General features: G+C 32.1%; 1 protein-coding gene across 2 annotated transcripts in view; it reads right to left on the reverse strand.

The window, feature by feature from the left end:
• Positions 1 to 19,517, reverse strand: part of LOC133608430 (multiple C2 and transmembrane domain-containing protein 2-like) — a 141,409-nt gene that overhangs the window by 39,799 nt on the left and 82,093 nt on the right. For both annotated transcript variants that reach the window (XM_061963651.2, XM_061963652.2), the window contains 8 exons: positions 18,117 to 18,269; positions 17,928 to 18,058; positions 17,682 to 17,868; positions 9,349 to 9,442; positions 9,185 to 9,287; positions 5,065 to 5,167; positions 4,839 to 4,940; positions 3,339 to 3,413 (listed from right to left, as the gene is read on the reverse strand). In XM_061963651.2, the coding sequence (XP_061819635.1) occupies positions 3,339 to 3,413; positions 4,839 to 4,940; positions 5,065 to 5,167; positions 9,185 to 9,287; positions 9,349 to 9,442; positions 17,682 to 17,868; positions 17,928 to 18,058; positions 18,117 to 18,269 (948 nt within the window). The remainder of the gene's footprint in view (positions 1 to 3,338; positions 3,414 to 4,838; positions 4,941 to 5,064; positions 5,168 to 9,184; positions 9,288 to 9,348; positions 9,443 to 17,681; positions 17,869 to 17,927; positions 18,059 to 18,116; positions 18,270 to 19,517) is intronic.

Here is a 19,517-nt window from a genome sequence, read left to right on the forward strand (position 1 = left end):
AGATCTATGGATAAATCTGAAGTTGATTTAGAGACTTAAGCGTTGAAAGTAACAAAAACAAATATACTTTGAACACTTTTATGAGTGGGACCCTTTTGGATCCCCCAGAAGTTTAGTGTGAATTTTTTTGAAAAATTGTTATTACTCAAAAAATAATAATGAATTAAAATCATTATTGTCATGAATTACTGACATATTTAAGACTCCAATTACTCAAATATTACACTTTAAAATATTTTTGGGGGTAAAAATTGCATATTTTGTGTTTGCTTTATTAAAAATAAGTTTTCTTTGACAAAAACTGCATTAAACACAAAAAAAAATTCAAAAAAAATTCAAAAAAACGTCAGATGTATGGATAGATCTGAAGTTGATCTGGAGATTTAAGCGTTGAAAGTAACAAAAACAAATATACTTTGAACACTTTTATGAGTGGGACCCTTTTGGATGCCCCAGAATTTTAGTGTGAATTACTTGAAAAATTGTTATTACTCCAAAAAAAATAATAAATCATTATTGTCATGAATTATTGACCTATTTAAGACTCCAATTACTCAAATATTACACTTTAAAATATTTTGGGGGTAAATATTGCATATTTTATGTGTTTGATTTAAAGAAAAAACAAAGTTTTCTTTGACAAAAACTGCATTAAACACACAAAAAAACAAACATAAAAAAAATAAATAAAAAAACTTCAGATCTATGGATAGATCTGAAGTTGATCTAGAGACTTAAGCGTTGAAAGTAACAAAAACAAATATACTTTTAACACTTTTATGAGTGGGACCCTTTTGGATCCACCAGAATTTTAGTGTGAATTTTTTGAAAAATTGTTATTACTCAAAAAATAATAATGAATTAAAATCATTATTGTCATGAATTACTGACATATTTAAGACTCCAATTACTCAAATATTACACTTTAAAATATTTTTTGGGGGTAAAAATAGCATATTTTGTGTTTGCTTTATTAAAAATAAGTTTTCTTTGACAAAAACTGCATTAAACACAAAAAAAAAACTTCAGAAAAAATTCAAAAACGAAGTTGATCTAGAGATTTAAGCGTTGAAAAAAACTTTAAAATATTTTGGGGGTAAATATTACATATTTTGTGTGTTTCATTTATACAAAAAAAGTTTATTTTGACAAAAAGGGCATAATAAACATGATCTACAGACTTAAGCGTTGAAAGTAACAAAAACAAATATACTTTGAACACTTTTATGAGTGGGACCCTTTTGGATCCCCCAGAATTTTAGTGTGAATTACTTGAAAAATTGTTATTACTCCAAAAAAAAAAAAAAATCATTATTGTCATGAATTATTGACCTATTTAAGACTCCAATTACTCAAATATTACACTTTAAAATATTTTTGGGGGGTAAATATTACATATTTTGTGTTTGCTTTATAAAAAAAAAGTTTTGTTTGACAAAAACTGCCTTAAACACGCAAAAAAAAACCATTAAAAAAACCGTCAAAAACTTCAGATCTATGGATAGATCTGAAGTTGATCTAGAGATTTAAGCGTTGAAAGTAAAAACAACAAAAAAGTATGACTTTATATTTAACACTTTTATGAGTGGGACCCTTTTGGATCCCGGAGAATTTTAGTGAATTTGTAAAAAAAAAAAATATTACAAAAAAATAATAATGAAACAAAATAATTATTGTCATGAGTTATTGACCTATTTAAGATTACAATTACTCAAATATTCCACTTTAAAATATTTTGGGGGTAAATATTGCATATTTCGTGTGTTTCATTTATAAAAAAAAGTTTATTTTGACAAAAAGGGCATAATAAACATGATCTACAGATTTAAGCGTTGAAAGAAACAAAAACAAATATACTTTGAACACTTTTATGAGTGGGACCCTTTTGGATCCCCCAGAATTTTAGTGTGAATTACTTGAAAAATTGTTATTATTCCAAAACAAATAATAAATCATTATTGTCATGAATTATTGACCTATTTAAGACTCCAATTACTCAAATATTACACTTTAAAAATATTTTGGGGGTAAATATTGCATATTTTATGTGTTTGATTTAAAGAAAAAATAAAGTTTTCTTTGACAAAAACTGCATTAAACACACAAAAAAAAAACATTAAAATAAAATTAAAAAACTTCAGATCTATGGATAAATCTGAAGTTGATCTAGAGACTTAAGCGTTGAAAGTAACAAAAACAAATATACTTTGAACACTTTTATGAGTGGGACCCTTTTGGATCCCCCAGAAGTTTAGTGTGAATTTTTTGAAAAATTGTTATTACTCAAAAAATAATAATGAATTAAAATCATTATTGTCATGAATTACTGACATATTTAAGACTCCAATTACTCAAATATTACACTTTAAAATATTTTTGGGGGGTAAATATTACATATTTTGTGTTTGCTTTATAAAAAAAAAAGTTTTCTTTGACAAAAACTGCATTAAAGACACAAAAAAAAAAACTTCAAAAAAACTTCAAAAACTTCAGATCGAAGTTGATTTAGAGATTTAAGTGTTGAAAGTAAAAACAACAAAAAAGTATGACTTTATATTTAACACTTTTATGAGTGGGACCCTTTTGGATCCCCAAGAATTTTAGTGAATTTGTAAAATAAATCTTATTACTAAAAAAAAAATAATGAAATGAAATAATTTTAAAGTTATTGACCTATTTAAGATTACAATTACTCAAATATTTCCCTTTAAAATATTTTGGGGGTAAATATTGCATATTTTGCGGTTACTTTACAAAAAACAAAGTTTATTTTGACAAAAACTGCAAAAAACAACAAAAACAAAAACATGATCAAGTAATTACGGAGCCCCTAAAGGGACATGGGGGAATAATTTTTTTTAAAGAATTTTTTTAATTTTTTTTAGACATGTAAAAAAATTTAAAAAATTATACAAAATTTTTTTCTCCATGTCCCTTTAAGTAATAAAAACTTATAATTGACGATAAATCTGAAGTTGATCTCGAGATTTAAGCATTAAATTTAAAAAAAGAGTAAATTAATTATATATGTACATTATTTTATTTAACACTGCTAGTCTGCTAACAGACCGTCTGCTAATAGACCGTCTGCTAATAGACCGTCTGCTAATAAACCGTCTGCTAATAGACCGTCTGCTAATAGACCGTCTGCTAATAGACCGTCTGCTAATAGACCGTCTGCTAATAGACCGTCTGCTAATAGACCGTCTGCTAATAGACCGTCTGCTAATAGACCGTCTGCTAATAGACCGCCTGCTAATAGACCATCTGCTAACAGACCGTCTGCTAACAGACCGTCTGCTAACAGACCGTCTGCTAATAAACCGTCTGCCACTCACCTTTTTGGAAAATTTGGGATTATCCTCCATGAATTTGCCCTCTCGAGGCTGGAAGGTTCTGATGCTAGCTCGGACCTGCCACAAAGCAAAAAACGAGGTGTTAGCAAAACAAGGCGGTAGCAAAGCTACAAGGTTCTGATGCTAGCTCGGACCTGCAACTAAGCAAAAACCAAAACGGTAGCAAACAAGGCGTTAGAAAAACAAGACATTAGCAAAACAAGGCGTTAGCAAAGCTTCGAGGTTCTGATGCTAGCTCTGAACTGCGACTAAGCAAAACAAGGCTTTAGCAAAGCTTCGATGTTCTGACCTGCGACAAATCAAAACAAGGCATTAGCAAAAACAAGGTGTTAGCAAAACAAGGCGCTAGCAAAGCTAAGGCTCTGATGCTAGCTCTAACCAGCGACTAAGCAAAACAAAAAGTTATTAAAACAAGGTTTTAGCAAAGCTTTGAGGTTCTGATGCTAGCTCTGACCTGCGACTAAGCAAAACAAAAAGTTAGCAAAGCTAAGGTTCTGATGCTAGATCTGACCTGATGACAAAGCAAAACAAGACATTAATAAAACAAGGCGTTGGCAAAGCTAAGATTCTGATGCTAGCACTGACCTGCGACTAAGCAAAACAAGGCGTTAGCAAAGCTAAGGCTCTGATGCTAGCTCTAACCAGTGACTAAGCAAAACAAGACGTTAGCAAAACAAGGTTTTAGCAAAGCTTTGAAGTTCTGATGGTAGCTCTGACCTGATGACTAAGCAAAACAAGACGTTAGCAAAACAAGGTTTTTAGCAAAGCTTTGAAGTTCTGATGCCAGCTCTGACCTGCGACTAAGCAAAACAAGGATTTAGCAAAGCTTTGATGTTCTGACCTGCGACAAATCAAAACAAGGCATTAGCAAAAACAAGGTGTTAGCAAAACAAGGCGTTAGCAAAGCTAAGGCTCTGATGCTAGCTCTAACCAGCGACTAAGCAAAACAAAAAGTTAGCAAAACAAGGTTTTAGCAAAGCTTTGAGGTTCTGATGCTAGCTCTGACCTGCGACTAAGCAAAACAAAAAGTTAGCAAAACAAGGCGTTAGCCTTTAAAGCTAAGGTTCTGATGCTAGATCTGACCTGATGACTAAACAAAACAAGACGTTAGTAAAACAAAGCGTTGAGGTTCTGATGCTAGCTCTGACCTGCGACTAAGCAAAACAGGACGTTAGCAAAGCTTCGAGGTTCTGATGGTAGCTCTGACCTGATGACTAAGCAAAACAAGACGTTAGTAAAACAAGGTTTTAGCAAAGCTTTGAAGTTCTGATGCTCGACTGACCTGATGACTAAGCAAAACAAGACGTTAGCAAAACAAGGTTTTAGCAAAGCTTTGAAGTTCTGATGCTGGACTGACCTGATGACTAAGCAAAACAAGACGTTAGTAAAACAAGGTTTTAGCAAAGCTTTGAGGTTCTGATGGTAGCTCTAACCTGATGACTAAGCAAAACAAGGCGTTATCAAAGTGTGGTTTTGACTTACAGGATTAAAAATGAGGTCCATCTCCAGCGTGACGCTCCCCTTGGTCAGAGCGCCCAGATCGTCCTTCTTCAGAGGCAAGGTGACCTGCTGCCCCCCCCGGATCTGCCAGGGACACAAAAGGTCACGGGGGTCAGCGACCGGGCGGTGAACCGGGCCGCCAGTCACGCCGCATCACGTCTCGGCGAGCGCTGGCGTGACTGGCGGCGTGCAGCGAGGCGCTTTGTACCGAGAGCAGCGGCAGGGCAACTTTCCCCAGGAAGTCTGGAGCTTTGTCCCCGTCCTCGTCAAAGATGGTGAGCAGCAGGACCTCGTGGACGTCTCTGACCGGACTGTGGAGACCAGAGACCAGACGTGGACCGTCAGACCTTGGCACACATTCTTACGTGGCCAAAATAATACTCGACATTTAAAATGCTTTTAACTTCACATTAAATGACTATAAATATATATTTTTTATTTCAATTAAACTGAGTATTTTCTTATAGCTATACATCATTTCAATTAAATAATGATTGAAATTAATTTAATTATAATAACTAAACACAATTAAATAAATTAAATCATTGTAAAAATAAATACATTATTTGAAATGATTGAAATAAATTAAATAAAAATTACTGAACACAATTTAATACAAATAAATAATTGTAAAATAATTACAAAATTTTAAATAAAGATTGAAATAAATTAAATAAAAATAACTGAACACAATTAAATAAAAATAAATAAATTATTTGGAATGATTGAAATAAATGTAATAAAAATAACTAAACACAATTAAATAAATTAAATCATTGTAAAATAAATACATTATTTGAAATGATTGAAATAAATTAAATAAAAATTACTGAACACAATTAAATAAAAATAAATAATTGTAAAATAAATACATAATTTTAAATAAAGATTGAAATAAATTAAATAAAAATAACTTAACACAATTAAATAAAAATAAATAAATTATTTGGAATGATTGAAACAAATGTAATAAAAATAACTAAACACAATTAAATAAATTAAATCATTGTAAAAATAAATACATTATTTGAAATGATTGAAATAAATTCAATAAAAATTACTGAACACAATTAAATAAAAATAAATAATTGTAAAATAAATACATAATTTTAAATAATGATTGAAATAAATTAAATAAAAATAACTTAACACAATTAAATAAAAATAAATAAATTATTTGGAATGATTGAAATAAATGTAATAAAAATAACTAAACACAATTAAATAAATTAAATCATTGTAAAATAAATACATTATTTGAAATGACTGAAATAAATTAAATACAAATACTGAACACAATTAAATGAAAATAAATAATTGTAAAATAAATACATAATTTTAAATAAAGATTGAAATAAATTAAATAAAAATAACTTAACACAATTAAATAAAAATAAATAAATTATTTGGAATGATTGAAACAAATGTAATAAAAATAACTAAACACAATTAAATAAATTAAATAATTGTAAAATAAATACATTGTTTGAAATGATTGAAATAAATTAAATAAAAATTACTGAACACAATTAAATAAAAATAACTAATTGTAAAATAAATACATAATTTTAAATAAAGATTGAAATAAATTAAATAAAAATAACTTAACACAATTAAATAAAAATAAATAAATTATTTGGAATGATTGAAATAAATGTAATAAAAATAACTAAACACAATTAAATAAATTAAATCATTGTAAAAATAAATACATTATTTGAAATGATTGAAATAAATTAAATAAAAATTACTGAACACAATTAAATAAAAAATAAATAATTGCAAAATAAATACATAATTTTTAATAAAGATTGAAATAAATTAAATAAAAATAACTTAACACAATTAAATAAAAATAAATAAATTATTTGGAATGATTGAAATAAATGTAATAAAAATAACTAAACACAATTATATAAATTAAATCATTGTAAAATAAATACATTATTTGAAATGACTGAAATAAATTAAATAAAAATTACTGAACACAATTAAATAAAAATAAATAATTGTAAAATAAATACATAATTTTAAATAAAGATTGAAATAAATTAAATAAAAATAACTTAACACAATTAAATAAAAATAAATAAATTATTTGGAATGATTGAAATAAATGTAATAAAAATAACTCAACACAATTAAATAAAAATAAATAACTGTAAAATAAATCCATTCATCCATCCATCCATTTTCTACCGCTTATTCCCTTTGGGGTCGCGGGGGGGCGCTGGAGCCTATCTCAGCTACAATCGGGCAGAAGGCGGGCTACACCCTGGACAAGTCGCCACCTCATCGCAGGGGGTGTAAAATAAATACATAATTTAAAATGATGATTTAAATAAATCCAATACATATAACTAAACACAATTAAATGCAAATAAATAACTGTAAAATAAATACATAATTTCAAATAATGATTGAAATAAATGTAATAAAAAGAACTTAACACAATTAAATAAAAATAAATAAATTATTTGGAATGATTGAAATAAATGTAATAAAAATAACTAAATACAATTAAATACAAATAGATAACTGTAAAATAAATCCATCCATCCATTTTCTACCGCTTATTCCCTTTGGGGTCGCGGGGGGCGCTGGAGCCTATCTCAGCTACAATCGGGCGGAAGGCGGGGTACACCCTGGACAAGTCGCCACCTCATCGCAGGGCGTAAAATAAATACATAATTTAAAATGATGATTTAAATAAATCCAATACATATAACTAAACACAATTAAATGCAAATAAATAACTGTAAAATAAATACATAATTTCAAATAATGATTGAAATAAATGTAATAAAAAGAACTTAACACAATTAAATAAAAATAAATACATTATTTGGAATGATTGAAATAAATGTAATAAAAATAACTAAACACAATTAAATAAAAATAAATAACTGTAAAATAAATCCATTCATCCATCCATCCATTTTCTACCGCTTATTCCCTTTGGGGTCGCGGGGGGGGCGCTGGAGCCTAGCTCAGCTACAATCGGGCAGAAGGCGGGCTACACCCTGGACAAGTCGCCACCTCATCGCAGGGCGTAAAATAAATGCATAATTTAAAATGATGATTTAAATAAATCCAATACATATAACTAAACACAATTAAATGCAAATAAATAACTGTAAAATAAATACATAATTTCAAATAATGATTGAAATAAATGTAATAAAAATAACTTAACACAATTAAATAAAAAATAAATACTTGTATTAAATAGCAAGAAAATTAATTACATAAAAATACACTCAAACCTCTTAAAAAGGAACATGTAAATGTTGAGATGATAAAGTACAGGAATGGAGAACGATGACACTTATTAATATAATAATCTATTTTCAGAATATACATATTTAAATTAAACATACGTGTGCATATATGAGTTGTTTTTGTAGGTGATTACATAAATTCATTGTATTAAGCAATTAATAACTGAAATAAATTAAATACAAATACACTACATTAAATGTAATTAATACTTAAATAATTGTATAAAAAAAAATACAATTGAAACTCCATGTGAATGTTGAGATGATAAAGTATAGAAAGGAGAACTATGACACTTATTAATATTCCATCCATCCATGGATGGACGGATGGACTTATTAATATAAAAAATATATTTTTACATTATAAATGATGCATTTTGTCTATTTAAATTAAACTGAGTACATGCATGTGTGTACTGTTTTATTAGATCACTAAGAAGTTAATTATATTAAATAAAAAATAATTGAAATAAATATTATAAACAAATAATTAATTGAATTATGTAAAAATAACAATTTCATCATTCTATTAAATAATTGTATTAAAAAATACACTTGAACCTCCTAAGAACGTATATGTGAATGTTTGACAACAATGCCACTAATTAATGTAAAACACATATATTTTTATATTATGAATGTATATTTAAATTTAAAAAAACAATTTCTTTTTAGATTATAAATTATTCAATTACATTTTTAAAGGAATGGACAACAAGGCCTTTTAATTAATCCACAAAATATCACAAGATGCAAGCACGCCCCCTGGTGGCGACATGCAGCATCACAACAACAAACACTTAAATGTAATGACTATGATGTAGAATCATGTGATTACGTCATTAAATGTAATGACTATGATGTAGAATCATGTGATTACGTCATTAAATGTAATGACTATGATGTAGAATCATGTGATTATGTCATTAAATGTAATGTTTATGATGTAGAATCATGTGATTATGTCATTAAATGTAATGACTATGATGTAGAATCATGTGATTAAGTCAATAACAGAAGAAGAAGAAAGTAAGAAAGATGACTGACAAGGTGAAGACTTGGTTCCACTCAGGGTGGAGGTTCTTGTAGATGGTGTGGGTCTGCAGGCGGTCGTTGACCAGCTCCAGTACACAGAAGGGGTCACTCTTACCTGCACGGAACACACACACACGGTGACATCCCATAATACTTTGTGGCAAGGTGTGATCTACCGTTCAAATCAGCCGCCAGCAGATCCGACGCCTTGATGACCTTGACTTGAAGGACGCCCACGTCGGCCATGTTCTCCAGGGACCTTTGAAGACCCTGCAAGAACAGCGCCGTCATTAAAGCTGGGGCCTTCAAAATAAAAGCACACGAGTGCGCACAAGACGAGTTGCTTCAGTCCAAACCTTAAATGAGGACGTCTTGATATGTCCCAATACTTGTGTCCATGTTTACAATGAATAGACCTGTGTGACGTCATCTTATTGCAAATATTGAAATAACACGCACATTCCTTTGTTTCTGGCTAACTATCATAGTTTTTCAGGGGCTAGTTATGAATAATAACACACTAATAAATAACAGTTACGTTAATAACATAACAATATAAACACAAAACTACAATAGTTAATAACATATAAACTATAATAGTTAACATAAAAACTAATAGTAATTAAAATAAAAACTATAATAGTTAATAAATAAAAACTATAATAGTTAATAAAATAAAAACTGTAAGTTAATTAAAAAAGTATAATAATAATTAAAATAAAAACTAATAGTTAATAAATAAAAACTATAATAGTTAATACATTAAAACTATAATAGTAAATCAAATAAAAACTATGATAGTTAATAAAATAAAATCCAATAGTTACTAAATAAAAACTATAATGTTTATAAAATAAAAACTATAGTAGTAATTAAAATAAAAACTATAATAGTTAATAAATAAAAACTATAATAGTTGATAAAATAAAAACTGTAAGTTAATTAAAAAAGTATAATAATAATTAAAATAAAAACTAATAGTTAATAAATAAAAACTATAATAGTTAATAAATTAAAACTATAATAGTAAATCAAATAAAAACTATGATAGTTAATAAAATAAAAACTAATAGTTACTAAATAAAAACTATAATGTTAATAAAATAAAAACTATAGTAGTAATTAAAATAAAAACTATAATAGTTAATAAATAAAAACTATAATAGTTGATAAAATAAAAACTAAGTTAATTAAAAAATATAATAATAATTAAAGTAAAAACTAATAGTTAATAAATAAAAACTATAATAGTTAATAAATTAAAACTATAATAGTAAATCAAATAAAAACTATAATAGTTAATAAAATAAAAACCAATAGTTACTAAATAAAAACTATAATGTTAATAAAATAAAAACTATAGTAGTAATTAAAATAAAAACTATAATAGTCAATCAAATAAAAACTATAATAGTTAACACAAAGCTATAAAGTTAATAAAATGTGATTAAAATAAAAACTAATAGTTAATAAAATTAAAACTAATAGTTGATAAAATATAAACCAAAATGGTAGTTAAAATAAAAACCATACCAGTAAATAAAATAAAAACTATAATAGTTAACACAAAGCTATAATGTTAATAAAATGTATATAAAATAAAAACTAATAGTTAATACAATTAAAATTAATAGTTGATAAAATATAAACCAAAATGGTAGTTAAAATAAAAACTATACCAGTAAATAAAATAAAAACTATAATAGTTAATAAAATGAAACTATAATAATTAACAAATTAAAACTATAATAGTTAATAAATTAAAAACTATAAGTTACTAAATAAAAACAATAATTTAATAAAATAAAAACTATAATATTAATAAAAAAAACTATAACAGTTAATAAATTAAAAACTATAAGTTACTAAATAAAAACAATCATTTAATAAAATAAAAACTATAATAGTAATAAAAAAAACTATAATAGTCAATAAAATAAAAACTTAAATAGGTGACAATAAATCCCTTAAATAGATGACAAAAAAATCACTTAAAAATGTGACAAAAAATCACTTTACAAAGGGGCAAAGAATCACTTAAAAAGGTGACAATAAATCACTTAAATATGTGACAATAAATCACTTAAAAAGGTGACAATGAATCACTTAAAAGATGACAATATTGAAATAACACGCACATTCCTTTGTTTCTGGCTAACTATCATAGTTTTTAAGTTAAGGGGCTGGTTATGAATAATAACACACTAATAAATAACAGTTACGTTAATAACATAACGACAATATAAACACAAAACTACAATAGTTAATAACATATAAACTATAATAGTTAACATAAAAACTAATAGTAATTAAAATAAAAACTATAATAGTTAATAAATAAAAACTATAATAGTTAAAATAAAAACTGTAAGTTAATTAAAAAAGTATAATAATAATTAAAATAAAAACTAATAGTTAATAAATAAAAACTATAATAGCTAATAAATTAAAACTATAATAGTAAATCAAATAAAAACTATAATAGTTAATAAAATAAAAACCAATAGTTACTAAATAAAAACTATAATGTTAATAAAATAAAAACTATAGTAGTAATTAAAATAAAAACTATAATAGTCAATAAAATAAAAACTATAATAGTTAACACAAAGCTATAATGTTAATAAAATGTAATTAAAATAAAAACTAATAGTTAATCAAATTAAAACTAAGAGTTGATCAAATATAAACCAAAATGGTAGTTAAAATAAAAACTATACCAGTAAATAAAATAAAAACTATAATAGTTAATAAAATAAAAACTATAAGTTAATTAAAAAATATAATAATAATTATAGGCTCCTCTCTGAGCTGCCACCTTAACGTGGTAGAGGAGTTTGCGTGTCCCAATGATCCTAGGAGCTATGTTGTCCGGGGGCTTCTATGCCCCCTGGTAGGGTCTCCCAAGGCAAACTGGTCCTAGGTGAGGGATCAGACAAAGAGCAGCTCGAAGACCTCTATGAAGAACACGAACAAGGAACCCAGATTTCCCTCGCCCGGACGCGGGTCACCGGGGCCCTCCTCTGGAGCCAGGCCCGGAGGTGTGGCACGATGGCGAGCGCCTGGTGGCCGGGCCTGTCCCCATGGGGCCCGGCCGGGCACAGCCCGAAGAGGCAACGTGGGTCCCCCCTCCAATGGGCTCACCACCCATAGCAGGGGTCATAGAGGTCGGGTGCGATGTGAGCTGGGCGGAAGCCGAAGGCAGGGCACTTGGCGGTCCGATCCTCGGCTACAGAAGCTAGCTCTTGGGACGTGGAACGTCACCTCGCTGGGGGGGAAGGAGCCTGAGCTAGTGCGTGAGGTGGAGAAGTTCCGGCTAGATATAGTCGGACTCACTTCGACGCACAGCAAGGGCTCTGGAACCAGTTCTCTTGACAGGGGCTGGACTCTCTTCCACTCTGGCGTTGCCAGCAATGAGAGGCGACGGGCTGGGGTGGCAATTCTTGTTTCCCCTCGGCTCATAGCCTGCACGTTGGAGTTCAACCCGGTGGACGAGAGGGTAGCCTCCCTCCGCCTTCGGGTGGGGGGACGGGTCCTGACTGTTGTTTGCGCTTACGCGCCCAACGGCAGTTCAGATTACCCACCCTTTTTGGATTCACTCGAGGGAGTACTGGAGAGTGCTCCCCCGGGTGATTCCCTCGTTCTACTGGGGGACTTCAACGCTCATGTTGGCAACGACAGTGAAACCTGGAGAGGCGTGATTGGGAAGAATGGCCGCCCGGATCTGAACCCGAGTGGTGTTTTGTTATTGGACTTTTGTGCTCGTCACGGATTGTCAATAACAAACACCATGTTCAAACATAAGGGTGTCCATATGTGCACTTGGCACCAGGACACCCTAGGCCGCAGTTCCATGATCGACTTTGTAGTTGTGTCATCGGATTTGCGGCCTCATGTTTTGGACACTCGGGTGAAGAGAGGGGCGGAGCTTTCTACCGATCACCACCTGGTGGTGAGTTGGCTGCGATGGTGGGGGAGGATGCCGGACAGACCTGGCAGGCCCAAACGCATTGTGAGGGTTTGCTGGGAACGTCTAGCAGAGTCTCCTGTCAGAGAGAGTTTCAATTCCCACCTCCGGAAGAACTTTGAACATGTCACGAGGGAGGCGCTGGACATTGAGTCCGAGTGGACGATGTTCCGTACCTCTGTTGTCGGGGCGGCCGATTGGAGCTGTGGCCGCAGGGTAGTTGGTGCCTGTCGTGGCGGTAATCCTAGAACCCGTTGGTGGACACCGGCGGTGAGGGATGCCGTCAAGCTGAAGAAGGAGTCCTATCGGGTTCTTTTGGCTCATGGGACTCCTGACGCAGCAGACAGGTACCGACAGGCCAAGCGGTGTGCGGCTTCAGCGGTCGCGGAGGCAAAAACTCGGACATGGGAGGAGTTCGGTGAGGCCATGGAAAAAGACTTCCGGACGGCTTCGAAGCAATTCTGGACCACCATCCGCTGCCTCAGGAAGGGGAAGCAGTGCAGTGTCAACACCGTGTATGGTGGGGATGGTGCTCTGTTGACCTCGACTGCGGATGTTGTGGATCGGTGGAGAGAATACTTCGAAGACCTCCTCAATCCTACCAGCACGTCTTCCTATGAGGAAGCAGGGCCTGGGGAATCTGTGGTGGGCTCTCCTATTTCTGGGGCTGAGGTTGCCGAGGTAGTTAAAAAGCTCCTCGGTGGCAAGGCCCCGGGGGTGGATGAGATCCGCCCGGAGTTCCTTAAGGCTCTGGATGTTGTGGGGCTGTCTTGGTTGACAAGACTCTGCAACATCGCGTGGACATCGGGGGCGGTACCTCTGGATTGGCAGACCGGGGTGGTGGTTCCTCTCTTTAAGAAGGGGAACCGGAGGGTGTGTTCCAACTATCGTGGGATCACACTCCTCAGCCTTCCCGGTAAGGTCTATTCAGGTGTACTGGAGAGGAGGCTACGCCGGATAGTCGAACCTCGGATTCAGGAGGAACAGTGTGGTTTTCGTCCTGGTCGTGGAACTGTGGACCAGCTCTATACTCTGGGCAGGGTCCTTGAGGGTGCATGGGAGTTTGCCCAACCAGTCTACATGTGCTTTGTGGACTTGGAGAAGGCATTCGACCGTGTACCCCGGGAAGTCCTGTGGGGAGTGCTCAGAGAGTATGGGGTAACGGACTGTCTTATTGTGGCGGTTCGCTCCCTGTATAATCGGTGTCAGAGCTTGGTCCGCATTGCCGGCAGTAAGTCGGACACGTTTCCAGTGAGGGTTGGACTCCGCCAGGGCTGCCCTTTGTCAACCATTCTGTTCATAACCTTTATGGACAGAATTTCTAGGCGCAGTCAGGGCGTTGAGGGTATCTGGTTTGGTGGCTGCAGGATTAGGTCTCTGCTTTTTGCAGATGATGTGGTCCTGATGGCTTCATCTGGCCAAGATCTTCAGCTCTCACTGGATCGGTTCGCAGCCGAGTGTGAAGCGACTGGGATGAGAATCAGCACCTCCAAATCCGAGTCCATGGTTCTCGCCCGGAAAAGGGTGGAGTGCCATCTCCGGGTTGGGGAGGAGATCTTGCCCCAAGTGGAGGAGTTCAAGTACCTCGGAGTCTTGTTCACGAGTGAGGGAAGAGTGGATCGTGAGATCGACAGGCGGATCGGTGCGGCATCTTCAGTAATGCGGACGCTGTATCGATCCGTTGTGGTGAAGAAGGAGCTGAGCCAGAAGGCAAAGCTCTCGATTTACCGGTCGATCTACGTTCCCATCCTCACCTATGGTCATGAGCTTTGGGTCATGACCGAAAGGACAAGATCACGGGTACAAGCGGCCGAAATGAGTTTCCTCCGCCGGGTGGCGGGGCTCTCCCTTAGAGATAGGGTGAGAAGCTCTGCCATCCGGGGGGAGCTCAAAGTAAAGCCGCTGCTCCTCCATATCGAGAGGAGCCAGATGAGGTGGTTCGGGCATCTGGTCAGGATGCCACCCGAACGCCTCCCTCGGGAGGTGTTTCGGGCACGTCCGACCGGTAGGAGGCCACGGGGAAGACCCAGGACACGTTGGGAAGACTATGTCTCCCGGCTGGCCTGGGAACGCCTCGGGATCCCCCGGGAGGAGCTGGACGAAGTGGCTGGGGAGAGGGAAGTCTGGGCTTCCCTGCTTAGGCTGCTGCCCCCGCGACCCGACCTCGGATAAGCGGAAGAAGATGGATGGATGGATGGATGGACATTAAAACTAAAATAGTTAATAAATTAAAAACTATAAGTTACTAAATAAAAACTATAATTTAATAAAATAAAAACTATAATAGTTAATAAAATGAAACAATAATAATTAACAAATTAAAACTATAATAGTTCATAAATTAAAAACTATAAGTTACTAAATAAAAACAATCATTTAATAAAATAAAAACTATAATAGTAATATAAAAACTATAATAGTCAATAAAATAAAAACTTAAATAGGTGACAATAAATCCCTTAAATAGGTGACAAAAAATCACTTAAAAATGTGACAAGAAAATCACTTTACAAAGGGGCAAAGAATCACTTAAAAAGGTGACAATAAATCACTTAAATATGTGACAATAAATCACTTAAAAAGGTGACAATGAATCACTTAAAAGATGACAATATTGAAATAACACGCACTTTCGTTTGTTTCTGGCTAACTATCATAGTTTTTAAGTTAAGGGGCTGGTTATGAATAATAACACACTAATAAATAACAGTTATGTTATTAACATAACGACAACATAAACACAAAACTACAATAGTTAATAACATATAAACTATAATAGTTAACATAAAAACTAATAGTAATTAAAATAAAAACTATAATAGTTAATAAATAAAAACTATAATAGTTAATAAAATAAAAACTATAAGTTAATTAAAAAATATAATAATAATTAAAGTAAAAACTAATAGTTAATAAATAAAAACGATCATAGTTAATAAATTAAAACTACAATAGTAAATCAAATAAAAACTATAATAGTTAATAAAATAAAAACTAATAGTTACTAAATAAAAACTATAATGTTAATAAAATAAAAACTATAATAGTTAAGACAAAGCTATGTTAATAAAATGTAATTAAAATAAAAACTAATAGTTAATAAAATTAAAACTAATAGTTGATAAAATATAAACCAAAATGGTAGTTAAAATAAAAACTATACCAGTAAATAAAATAAAAACTATAATAGTTAATCAAATAAAAACTATAAGTTAATTAAAAAATATAATAATAATTAAAGTAAAAACTAATAGTTAATAAATAAAAACTATCATAGTTAATAAATTAAAACTATAATAGTAAATCAAATAAAAACTATAATAGTTAATAAAATAAAAACTAATAGTTACTAAATAAAAACTATAATGTTAATAAAATAAAAACTATAATAGTTAACACAAAGCTATAATGTTAATAAAATGTAATTAAAATAAAAACTAATAGTTAATAAAAATTAAAACTAATAGTTAATAAAATATAAACCAAAATGGTAGTTAAAATAAAAACTATACCAGTTAATAAAATAAAAACTATAATAGTTAATAAAATGAAACTATAATAATTAACAAATTAAAACTATAGTAGTTAATCAATTAAAAACGATAAGTTACTAAATAAAAACTATAATTTAATAAAATAAAAACTATAATAGTTAATAAAATGAAACTATAATAATTAACAAATTAAAACTACAACAGTTAATAAATTAAAAACTATAAGTTACTAAATGAAAACTATAATTTAATAAAATAAAAACTATAATAGTAATAAAAAAAAACTATAATAGTCAATAAAATAAAAACTTAAATAGGTGACAATAAATCCCTTAAATAGGTGACAAAAAATCACTTAAAAATGTGACAAAAAAATCACTTTACAAAGGGGCAAAGAATCACTTAAAAATGTGACAATAAATCACTTAAATATGTGACAGTAAATCACTTAAAAAGGTGACAATGAATCACTTAAAAGATGACAATAAATCACTGAAAAATGTGACAATAAATCACTTAAAAATGTGACAATAAATCAGTTAAATAGGTGACAATAAATCGGTTAAATAGGTGACAATAAATCACTTTACAAAGGGGCAAAGAATCACTTAAAAAGGTGACAATAAATCACTTAAATATGTGACAATAAATCACTTAAATATGTGACAATAAATCACTTAAAAATGTGACAATAAATCACTTAAATAGGTGACAATAAATCACTTAAATAGGTGACAATAAATCAGTTGTATGGCATACAGTAGCAACATACAGTGCAAGATGGCGGCTGTGTGTTGAAATGTGTTACTACGGCAACGGTTACTTTTACAGTGTATATCAACAAAAGTCATTAAATGGTGAAAAGTGGTTGCAGACGTGGACTCAGAGGACGGCGAGTGAGACTTTCAGATGGTGGAGCGCAGTCAAAGACAACATTTGTACTGGCGCATGAATTCCTGGCAGGAAGTGAGAATGTTGTGGACTTCCTGTACCAGCAAATGAATAAAGGCCTGCTATTCTTCTACAAGACAAGACGGCCGCCACTCACGTAGTTGTCCAGCTGGTTCTGACGCTGGCCGGGAAGGTCCAGGGGTGCGGCGCCGAGGTCCGAGACGGCCACGCCGCTGCAGGCGCCGAGCTTGACCAGGAAGACCAGGCGTCCTCGGCCCTGGTCCAGCGAGAGCGTGAAGACTTGTCTGATGTCCAAGGGGACGCCGGCCAGGTCCACCTCGCACCTGCGGACAGAACCTCCTCAGAACCAGAACCGCCAGGCGTGATGAAGGCGTTTCCTCACGTTCCCAAACACTCCTCTGCCCGCCGTCCCTCTTTGGACCAGAGCTCCGCCTCCAGGACGCTGGGAGTGTCCGGGAAGAGGTTGAAGGTGAAGCGTTCCCTCCACTGAGGCCGGGGTGAGCCGCACCGGTCCTGCAGGGCGAGGGGCGTGTGAGCGCGCCGGTCGAGAGCGGGAGGGGGCGGGGCCTACCATGCTCTTGAAGCGCTGCTCTCCCAGGCGGAAGCGCACAAACACCTGGCCGCCGTGCGCCTCGGCCGGCACGTCCTGAGACTCCACCACCGTCACCGTGGCAACGGCGCTCCAAAGCTGACTCCTCCTCCCGGACTCGGACAGACGGGAACTCTGGGGAGAAGAAGAGCATCAGGTACACCTGCACCGCCTCCACATATTGCCTAGCAACCAGCCACGCTACACTTTCCTGCCTGCTCAAACAAAACATCCCCGTGTAGTTTGCTGTTGCCGCCACTAGGTGGCAGGAGCTGACTTTGCAGAATCCAGCAGCTTCATGTCGCTCTGCATGCGCTATAAAAATGATGCCACTTCGCTGCTGCTGGTGAACGTGTGACTTTCATCCTCAACACAGGAGTGTCCAACTCTTTTTTTAATTGGGGGCCACATGTAAATATTCATGAATATTCATATTTTTACACCATTTGTATGAGCAATTATTATGTATTTATTTTACAATTATTTATTTGCTTTTAATTGTGTTTAGTTATTTTTATTGAATTTATTTCAATCATTATTTACAATTATGTATTTATTTTACAATTATTTTATATTTAATTGTGTTTAGTTATTTTTATTTAATTTATTTCAATTATTATTTCAAATGATGTATTTATTTTACAGTTATTTATTTGTATTTAATTGTGTTTAGTTATTTTTATTGAATTTATTTCAATCATTTAAAATTATGTATTTATTTTACAATTATTTTATATTTAATTGTGTTTAGTTATTTTTATTTAATTTATTTCAATTATTATGTATTTATTTTACAGTTATTTATTTGTATTTAATTGTGTTTAGTTATTTTTATTGAATTTATTTCAATCATTATTTAAAATTATGTATTTATTTTACAATTATTTTATATTTAATTGTGTTTAGTTATTTTTATTTAATTTGCTTCAATTATTATTTCAAATGATGTATTTATTTTACAGTTATTTATTTGTATTTAATTGTGTTTAGTTATTTTTATTGAATTTATTTCAATCATTTAAAATTATGTATTTATTTTACAATTATTTTATATTTAATTGTGTTTAGTTATTTTTATTTAATTTATTTCAATTATTATGTATTTATTTTACAGTTATTTATTTGTATTTAATTGTGTTTAGTTATTTTTATTGAATTTATTTCAATAATTATTTAAAATTATGTATTTATTTTACAATTATTTTATATTTAATTGTGTTCAGTTATTTTTATTTAATTTGTTTCAATTATTATTTCAAATGATGTATTTTTTTACAGTTATTTATTTGTATTTAATTGTGTTTAGTTATTTTTATTGAATTTATTTCAATCATTTAAAATTATGTATTTATTTTACAATTATTTTATATTTAATTGTGTTTA

Source organism: Nerophis lumbriciformis, linkage group LG06 (assembly GCF_033978685.3).
Source record: "Nerophis lumbriciformis linkage group LG06, RoL_Nlum_v2.1, whole genome shotgun sequence".
Taxonomy (NCBI): Eukaryota; Metazoa; Chordata; class Actinopteri; order Syngnathiformes; family Syngnathidae; genus Nerophis; species Nerophis lumbriciformis.